At 47.4% G+C, this 10,443-nt stretch overlaps 1 protein-coding gene across 1 annotated transcript in view; it reads right to left on the bottom strand.

Annotated features, from left to right (window-relative positions):
* The window catches only part of LOC106811802 (usherin-like), a 26,479-nt gene that overhangs the window by 6,517 nt on the left and 9,519 nt on the right, over nucleotides 1–10,443 (bottom strand). Inside the window, exons 10-13 of the mRNA XM_014815522.1 lie at nucleotides 4,711–4,905; nucleotides 4,190–4,434; nucleotides 1,075–1,292; nucleotides 532–711 (exon numbers count right to left, since the gene is read on the bottom strand). Coding sequence (XP_014671008.1) covers nucleotides 532–711; nucleotides 1,075–1,292; nucleotides 4,190–4,434; nucleotides 4,711–4,905 — 838 coding nt within the window. The remainder of the gene's footprint in view (nucleotides 1–531; nucleotides 712–1,074; nucleotides 1,293–4,189; nucleotides 4,435–4,710; nucleotides 4,906–10,443) is intronic.

Genomic DNA, 10,443 nt, shown 5'->3' with positions numbered 1-10,443 from the left:
CCGTTGAACCTGAACTAACTTATGGCCATTTCCATTTTTGCCAAAATCGAACGTTCAAATCCCTCCCATAGGAATAATAACTGTATGCAATTTGAAACATGTGGGTCAAACGGTTCTTGAGTTATCGTTGACCGTAGGCAGACACTGAAATGCATACTGAAATTGGCAAAATCTACCTAATTTGCATAATTTTGAGAAAACATCAAAACCCCTGTGATATGTTTTGGGGCCAGTCCTTATTCATTCACATACCAAAACTTGGCAAAATCCGTTGAACCTGAACTAACTTATGGCCATTTCCATTTTTGCCAAAAAGTGGGCGTGGCTCAAAAGTAGATCAACTGGCATGCTCCAAAATAGCACGTTCAGTTCTCTTCCATAGGAGTAGCAACTGTATGCAATTTGAAACATGTGGGTCAAACGGTTCGCAAGTTATCGCTGACCGTAACCAAATGTTGACGGACGGACAGACGACGCCCCATGGCAATAGCTCATCTTGACGATGTCAAAGTGAGCTAAAAATTTACTTACCTTTACTGTAGTTTTCTCTTACGACTGTCGTCTGTTCACTAAAGCCTGAATAGGTTCGGTAGCCATTAGTGTAGAGAATGTACTTGTCCAGTCTACCGTTTAATAGGAATGACTTGCTCCAGTCCACCACAAGGGCTCTATCTTTTGCCACCACAGTGGGTTTAGCCACATACTCTGGCCCTAAATGCAGACCGTGTAAGTTGTTGTTTCTCTCTATACACATATATACACATAGAATTTATTACCAAGTATTTTTCGCTATTATATCATGAATTATTATGAGTTTAAATTTTAATGCTACTCTTGTACATTAGACGAGTAAATCATTTGTCTTTTTTATAGACACGTTCCTACGAAACCCAAACAGACTGCCAATGCAAACATGCCCTACCACATGCTGACCCCCCCCCCCAATCACAGAGACAGTCCATCCCCTCCCTGTTTAACGTTACCTATGTGTCTCATTGTCAAGGAGACGGCACAGCTGTTTAACGTTACCTATGTGTCTCGTGTCAAGGAGATGGCACAGCTGTTTAACGTTACCTATGTGTCTCGTTGTCAAGGAGATGGCAGAGCTGTTCATCGAGCCGGCACCATTGTAAGCGTGCACCTGCACCAGGTAGTTGGTGTACGGTGCCAACCCTGTCACGTTGAGCCTCATCTGCTCCCCGCTGTAAGCAGTCACAACGTCGCCGAGGCTGCAGGGTAGCTGCTGGGGCTGCGAGGAGACGGGGCAGTCCGTCCGATACTTCAGCTCATACCTGCAAGGTGCACATGCATTAATTAACAGGTGTGAAGAGGTAAATTACCAGGCGCAAAGGTGTAAATTGCGAAGATGTCAACAACAGATTGACTGAAAGTGTCAGAGTGTCTGGAATTCAATTGAGAATAATTGTGGAATTAACAATTGTTGTAAGAGCAAACAACTCGATCCCCACTCATACAAACCGCACTATGACAGGTTTGAATGACAAGAAATCGAACTATCGATCACCGTAATTCATGACAGATTACATACAATACTGGACTGACGACGATTTCAACTCAAACTCAATGTAAAACCTTGACTCAAATTTCGATATAATACTGGACCAACAAAAACCAACAAGACAACTTAAAGGCATAATAGGCCCATTGATTATGCAATGTTGACGAATGCTAGAGTAACTGGCACCTTGTGTAGTTAATAAGTACATAACCTTACATCCAAACGGGTATTAGTTTGTCCAATATATCACTGCTGGTTACTAAGCAATGTCTAATTGAAATCCACAGTCAAATAAATCAGTTGTTTACAGTTTCAAACCGCTGCCGCCGAAGCGGGTGTGATGCAGATTATAGTGTACCTGACATTTTCGCACACATGCTCGGACGTACGCAATGCTATCATCAGTGATTTCGATCCTCGTGGTCTGAGTGCGCATTCCGTACGTTATGGTTTTACTCTTGAGAATAAATGAAGATACGAAGATCTTGAGATTACAAGCAACATATAATATGTGAAAAAGAATATTAGAACCCAATTTGACGAATCGTACGAACCTGCGTACAGCAAGTTCATTACACTATGAAATGGGAAACACGGACTAAACACGTAAATGGTGCAGAACACACGAACGAAAACTGACGGACACCCACGAACTATAAACGGACAGCCCCGATAAAAAGGTTATCTCCGTGCCTTATCATTTTACCTTTTTTTTTTTAAAACTCTGTTCCACAATTATCCTTAAGGAATTGTTATATGGTCACAGCACGAACGCTTCCTACGAAACTCTGTTCCTTTTGAACAGAGTTTAGAATGGAATACTGGCTTGTATATATGGTATTCGTGGACTTCAAAAAAGCCTTCGATTCTATAGCTCGGGACATGCTCTGGAAGATCTTGAGCTACTATGGTGTCCCAGCAAAGATCATCAAGATGATCCAGGTTCTTTACGAAAGTTTCCAAGCAAGAGTAATACATGAAGGAAAAATGACCGAGTCCTTTGAAATGATGACGGGAGTCCGACAAGGGTGTCTGCTTTGCTCGCTCCTCTTCCTGGTGGCATTAGATTGGGTAAACAGACAAGCTTATGGTGATGGCAAGACCGGGATACAGTTTAGCACGTTTAAAAAGCTTGAAGACCTAGAGTTCGATGATGATGTAGTTTTGCGGAGCCAAAAGATCACTCATGTGCGACAGAAATTTGAGGCTCTCCAAGAGCACGCAGATAAAATCGAGCTCAAAGTGAATGCATCCAAGACGAAAGAGATGAGGATTGGAACACCCATAAATTGAAAGGAAATTGCCTGCAGAGGAAAGACGCTGCAGCTATAACCATGTAAACCATATCATGACCATGTGCTATTGTCGACGGTTTTTGTGTGATTTTATTGAAATTTCCATGTTGTAATATGTTCAAATTACGTTTTCCGCGTTTTTCCGTTTGAAAACAATCTTTTCCATTTCCAATGGACGTTTCCGTGTTTTCTGTCCGATTTCCGCGATCGCGGAAAATCACTGTCCCTATGCCTTCACATATCTGGGCAGCATATTAATTGTCACAACAACCGGAAGAACGGAGGAAGATGTCGAAGCTAGATGTAGGAAAGCACAAGCTGCCTTCTGTACACTGCGATCAGTCTGGAGATCTCGGTACATTTCTTTGTGCACAAAGCTTAGAATCTTCAATTCGAACGTAAAGTCCGTCCTATTGTATGGATCAGAGACATGGCGGTTGACTAAGAAAATCATCAACAAGCTCCAAGCCTTTATTAATCGTAGACTCTGTTAATTATGTACTTGGAGTCTTCTGGCCATTATTAATATCAAATGAAGACTTGTGGCAGCGCACAAAACAAGAGAGAGTTGAAGTCACCATCAGGCGTAGAAAGTGGAAATGGGTTGGTCATATGCTCAGAAAACCTGCGAGTAACATCACACGACAGTCCCTGGAGTGGAATCCACAAGGAGCTCGGAAGAGAGACAGAACGAAAAAGTCATGGAGAAGGACCATCAGACAGGAATATGAAGAGACTGGAATGTCTTGGGAACAAGTGAAGCGGACAGCTCAAAACCGAGTCCGATGGAGGAAGACTGTGGAGGCCCTATGCTCCGGTCGGAGCGAAGAGGATTGATGATGGTGATCATTTTACCTTATCATGAGGGTCCATGATTATTACGTACATGCAGTATCTCTGCGCACTGGTAGATCATCTCCAGCTGTTACCGTTCAGCTGCTTGAAAGCTCTTGCCGCTGTATTGCACTCAGCTGGCATGCTAGCGATAATTGTAACGAACGTGGAACCCACGTACGAAACACGGACCACCACTGGCACCTCCATTTCACAAATGGCCGCACAAATGTTTACTCAACTCTGGAGTTGATGTCACGTGACATTTATGTCATCGCTTGACTCCTGGATGACATTTACGGCATGTAAATGATACGTTGATAAATATCAACAACCGATTTCAAGTCTTGTAACCAGCAGTGATATTGGACAAGCTAATACGCGTTTGGATGTAAGGTTAATTTATGTACTTATTAACTACACAAGGTGCCAGTTACTCTAGCATTCGTCAACATTGCATAATCAATGGGCCTATTATGCCTTTAAACCTAGACTCAAACTCAATCGAACACACAACCTCGATCCGCTCCTCGTCACTGACCTCGTGATGACCCCATTCGGCTGCGCCGGCGACCCCCAGGTCATGATCGCGCTCGTCGGCGTGACCTCTGCCACGATTGGTTGCAACAGGCCAGTGGGCGGGGCCTCGGCCGTGCGCACGTGGGCGGGCGGGCTCGTGGAGCATCCGCCGGCCGTGCAGACGGTTGCCGTGATGACGTAGATGGTGTGAGGGTGCAGCGGCGATCCGTGTCCAACCGTCCTAATCGGCGCCCTGCTCGCTGGCTCCTACACACACAGACACGTGGCACCATCTATTGAGCACGCCATCTACTACACGCACAGACGCAGACATCACACTACTACTATGCATGCAGACAATGTATATATATATTTGCTAAAAATGCAGATTTGCTTCGTTTAATGGACTCGCCTGTGTTAGATAATACATAACACTCCTACATATAAAATAAAACACATATATAAATATATATATATATAACATATAACATAACAATATATATTTGTGAGAGAGTGCAGACTTGCTTCGTTTAATGAACTCGCCTGCGTTCCGTTGATCGTTAGGTAGTAGCTCGTGATGTCGCCGTTGGGTTGCTGCGGTGGCGCCACCTCCACGGTGATGAGGTTGGCGGTGACCTGTGAGAAGGTGGGAGGGCTGACGCGCGTCGGCGCAGCCTCGTACGTGCGAACCATGTCCCAGATGCTCGCCACGCTGCCGGCCCTGTTCACCGCCGTCACCTACGCACGAGAGAGGAACGTTACACCGACGATTAAAAAAAAAGACGTCCTAAATTTAGGAGTTAATAACTTGTTTACCACTGTCACCCACGTAATAGAATAAAATGTTACGGTGATGAGGTAAATTTGCCGTATGTTGTGGTTTATAAGACACTATACAGATATTCAGGAAAAATGATATGCTGATGATTTACTCTGAACACAGCACCGTGTGTTAACATATCACATTCACCCAGCACTCGCACTCTGAACATGACGTATCACATTTATCATGTATCACATATATGTATCACATAATTCACCTTGTTCTCATACGTCTGAACATGACACCTTGTACTACACTCACCCTGTACTCATATTTTGAGTAAGGTTGTAGCAACTGGTTCATGTATACCACTCACCCTGTACTTGTATACCACTCACCCTGTACTTGTATTACACTCACCCTGTACTTGTATTACACTCACCCTGTACTTGTATTACACTCGTTTAGTAACACTACCCTGTACTTGTGTTACACTACCCTGTACTTGTGGATAGAAACATACCCGGAGGTCTGTGGCTGCGTGGCGACATCACCCTGTACTCTGGGCGTACTGGCACATGACCTGTACTTGTATGTACACTCACCCTGTACTTGCTAGACCATTACCTGTACTTGTATCCACTCACTCTGTACTTGCTATTTCATCACCCTGTACTTGATACACTCACGCTTACTTGTAGTTACACGTCACGCTGTACTTGTATATCCATCACCCTGTACTCGTATTACACTTCACCCTTTGCTTGTATACACTTACCCTGTACTTGTACTTAGCAGTCCCCATGTATTGGTCTTACCTGACTGTATCTGTATACCACTCACCTGTAGCTTCGTATTACACTCACCCTGTACTTGGAGAGATATACACTCGCCCGTGTACTTGTATTAAACTCACCCGCTGTACTGTGGGAGAGGATTATAGAAAGACAACACGGTGTAGCTCGCCGATGGGTGGACTGGGGGGTAGTTAAACTCACCTGTACTGTATCCACAGCAGTCCATGGCCATGTGTATCCACTCCCGAGGCAGATGATCTAATGTGAAAGTGATTACCACTCGTACATGTGACGTACCTTAGCTATGCGTAGCGGTCAACACCTGTACTTGTGGACGTTACGAACTCACCTGTACTTGTTACACTTCATCTTTAGTTACTACTGAATATACCAATCTAGCATGTACTGTGAGTTGGCGTATACCACTACCTGTTACTTGTATTACGCTTCACTGAGTGACTGTCTATGACCGACTCACCGATGTACTTGTATTACCAGTCACCTGTCTTGTTCCACGACTGTACGCATATACTACTGTACTTGTATTACTCACCCTGTATTGTTATACATCACCCTGTACTTGGTATACACTACCCCGATGAGGTGGCTGGTATTACACTCACCTCGTACTCGTTTGCACTCACTCCGCGTATGACATATACACGCCTGCTCTGATGTACTCTGGGATAGCATCGTGTGTAATTGTTTACTCCCCTTCCTTGGTGATGATCCGTACCTGTACTGTGTATACATCACCCGTGCGCTCACTTGTATTACACTCACAGTGTACTGTGTATGACACGCGGACGCGTGATACGGTGCTATCCCGCACCCGTGTATTTCGGCGTTATCCATCACCCTGTAGTGTTTACACTCACGGTATTGTATACACGTCGCGGCGCTGGGTGTACTTGTATACCATCACCTGGTATTGGTATACCCTACCTGTACTATATACATCCCGTGTACTTGTATTCTCACCCTGTACTTGTATACACTTACCCGGTACTTGTATGTTATCACTGTATTGTATTACATCACCTGTTTTGTATTACTCACCTGTATCATTTACCGGGTCACCTGTATTGATATACATCCTGTACTTGTATACCACGCCCTGGGTACTTGGTTACCACTCACCCTGACTTGTATTACACTCCCTGTCTCTTGACGTATACCTCCGTGTACTTGTATACACTCACCGTACTTGTATACCCTCCCTGTAATATATACCCTCACTGTACTGGTATTACACTCACCCTGTACTTTTTACCACTCACCCTGTCTTTGCTACTCTCACCACTCACCGGGTGTCTTGTATACACTCCTGTACTAGGTATTACCACGTCACGCCTGTATGTGTGGTTACACTCACCCTGTAATTGTTACCACTTCACCTGGACTCTATACCGGCTCCTGTACTTGATATACGCACTAGACCCTTTGATTTAGACGTTTTATGCCGGGTAATAACCACGCGCACCGGATTCCGTTGTGCTTATGCGCTGGTGCTGTACTTCTGTCACTCACCGGTATTGTATTACAGCTGTATTGGTATACCACTTCACGCTGTATTGGTATATACACTCACTGTAACATATACCCGCTCACCCGTACTTGTTATATGGCAGCCTGGTATTGTAGTACAATCACCCTGTATTGTATTACAATTACCCTGTATTTGGTATTACACTCACCTGTACTCGTATGCGCGAGTAAGTCGTAACAACGGGTCCTTGTCCAGGGCTACGGTCTCATCGTCCGTTGTAGATGAGGAGTGCGTGTACATTCACCTCGCCGGCTGACCTCTACGGTCGTCTACTCCAGGGGCTCTAATACTGCACTCCGTTCGCTTCTCGGCGTGTCCCACGTGACCAGGCACGCGTCGTGCGGCGTCTGGTTGGTGCGGCTGGATGGATTCGGCGGACTCTGCCCGCAGGGGGCGGCCTCCATGTCGCGTCTTCGCGGGCTGGCTTGACGGTGCAGATCGAGCGGCGGGGACGCTTGACGCGGTAGTCGTGGCTTGCGTGTCGACGTTCCAGGACCCTGCACGACAAAGCTTTACCCATCGCGACACGACGTCGGAGCGCGAGCAGGTGTAGTTATAGATGGCGCGGTTGGGCATCGCCGGCGGCTCCGACTCGCGCGCACGGAGTCGGACCGAGCGGGAGACGGCGCGGGGGTTTGGGTTCCGGCGGGGGGACGACGCGCTAGCGTCGTCGTCGTGCTGTGGCTCGCACGCTCCCATGTTGTTGTACGCGTGCTGACGCTGGTATGCGTTTCCGCCGGGTGCGCGCGTCAGACACCCGTTGGCCTGGTAGGAGAGCGCGAAGACGTGTTAGGGACACACTCCCGGTTTCCGCCGCAGCTCGTGACATGCCGATGATTGCGCATTGGTAGCTGACTGGCGGTGTGCACGACAACTGGCTCACGCTGAACCAAAGCGTCTCGATCAGGACATAGGTGGCGCGGTATTCGCGCGGCGTCTTCGCCTCTTCGCGGGGGCGTCCCCTGGAGTGGGGAGCTCTCGAAGCTATCCTCCGTTTGTGCATGCGAGGAGGACGAACTCGTATTGGTGGCGGGGATGAGGCGCCGCATGAGCGTGTGCGGCGTGTCGCGGCCGACGTAGGTGGAGAACGGTCACCAGGAGCTCGCTACTGAAACAATGCGGCGGCGAGCGGTGAATGAACGCGTCGTGCGATGTATATTTTATTAATATTGTTACGCACTCGTGCGATGTAAAGTCTCTCCCCTACAAACCGACAGGTGCCCTATAAATATGAATTTTATAACTTAATAATAAGTTGTGTCTATCAATGTGCATTTATGTCTACATTATCCATATGGACGATCGTATATCTTGTTGAATAATCTTCTGGCAGCAATCAATTTAGCTAGCTTGTCTTTCTAGACGCTGCCTGCTGCCTGCCTGTCTGTTGTCTCTGCTGCGGTGGCTGATCTGTCTGTTCTCTGCCTGGCTGGTCCTTAGCTGGTTCTGTGCTGGTCTCTGTCTGCTGCTTACCTAGCGCTTGCCTGACTGTTTGTCTGTCTATGCTGTCTGGTCTGCTGCTGCTGCTTTCCTGCTGCCTGCTTTCCTCCCTGTCTGTCTTGTCTGTTCTGTCAGCCTTCGGCGCTGTTTCATCACTGCCTGCCTGCCTTCTCCGTGCAAACTCTACCCGCACAACCCGGTGATCTCTCCAGTTCGCGATTGTGGTTGAGTCCACGTGATTGCGCGGGTTGTCGCGTGAACAGCGAGTCGATGAAAGGGGGCAACGTGTAGGGGCGGGTCTCCGGATTCGCGCTTTAGGCGTGAAGGGCGCTAGTGTAGCGATGCCCCGCGGCGGCGTGCACACATCAGCAGTGTAGCTATGTACCACTGTAGTGATAGCCTTCAACGGCGATGTCGTGTACGCCCTGGTGGAACACGGGTTTGAACATAAGCCAGGGGCTCGGATGCATAACTTTTAAAAAAATAGTATATGACAGGAAATATGAATCGTAACAGGGCGAGAGGTTTCTGCGCGCTCATCTGAGGATTGTTTCGACCGATAGGGGTATAAAGGACGTAAATTCCGAACGGATCAAACGCAGATTCAGTCGGGCGTAGTAGCAATTGCTGTTTAGGCGCAGATAGGAGACACGCTGTTGCGTACCTCTTGTTAGGAACAGCGCCACCTATCGGCAGATGGAGGGTAGGGGAGGGTGGGGGGAGGGGGTGGGGGAGGGTGGGGAAGGGGCGGGGGGAGGGGGTTGGGGAGGGGGAATGGGTGGAGGTGGGCGGGGAGGGGCGCTAGAGGAGAAAGCAGTGTCACTCCTTTGTTAACGTCAAAAATCCATGTTTAACCTCCTCTTCCGAGGTCAAAGGTATCCTGACACTTACTTTGGATGTCAGAGCAGAAGGGACATTTTCATGGTCCTTTAATAAGCCTAAAAATGCATAGGTTCACCGCTGAACAAAGTTTTCAGATCGCTCAGCGACCATGTCCTCAGAATGTTAAAATCTGCCCTGGTGCCCATTGACTTTGACTGTGACTCAATTTCGACGTGATGGCTTTTTACATGATGCTATACACGACTATCACGAGCCTAGGTCGTGCGTTTGATTTTGTGCCGCTATTCTGGGCATTTCTCCTATATTAAGTTAAGGAGGGTAATGTTCCCTTCTTTTACACTCTGAACTTTGACCTTTGACCCGAGTTAGACATGCCCAATCGTGTTTGAGCGATCCCCCCGACGTCACCGAATATCGTGACCGTACGCGAGCCGAGTTAAGGGATTATGTCGCCCAACCTGTTGACGGCCACGGACGGTCAGACGCACCGACGCGCCCGCTAAAGGCACGGACGCACGGACGGACGATCGTGCGATTCTCAGCTGCATCGTGACTATGTCAGATGGGGTGCTAATGGAACGATTGATGGAAGTATTAAAACAGTGCGCGGAGCGGACAGCGCTCGTCTAAGGTCTCTGCGGTAGACTGTGGTGAGTGGTGATTCTAGTAACCTGATTGAGTCCCAAATGTGTATACATAACGCTCAAAACATTGGAATGCACGGGATGTGGGTCTCAAGGATGTACTTCTCAAGCGATGTTTGTTGGGGATCTATATGAATTGACACGTATCTCTTGATCGTACGTTACCTCGGCATCTTCAGCATGTTGAAAAGATGAAGCTCCATGCGTACATAGTAGCGAACACTATTTGCAAGACAGATA

Source organism: Priapulus caudatus, unplaced genomic scaffold, assembly GCF_000485595.1.
Source record: "Priapulus caudatus unplaced genomic scaffold, Priapulus_caudatus-5.0.1 Scaffold577, whole genome shotgun sequence".
Lineage (NCBI taxonomy): Eukaryota > Metazoa > Priapulida > Priapulimorpha > Priapulimorphida > Priapulidae > Priapulus > Priapulus caudatus.
The sequence above is the reverse complement of the archived record's forward strand: the minus strand, read 5'-3'. Positions and strand labels throughout refer to the sequence as shown.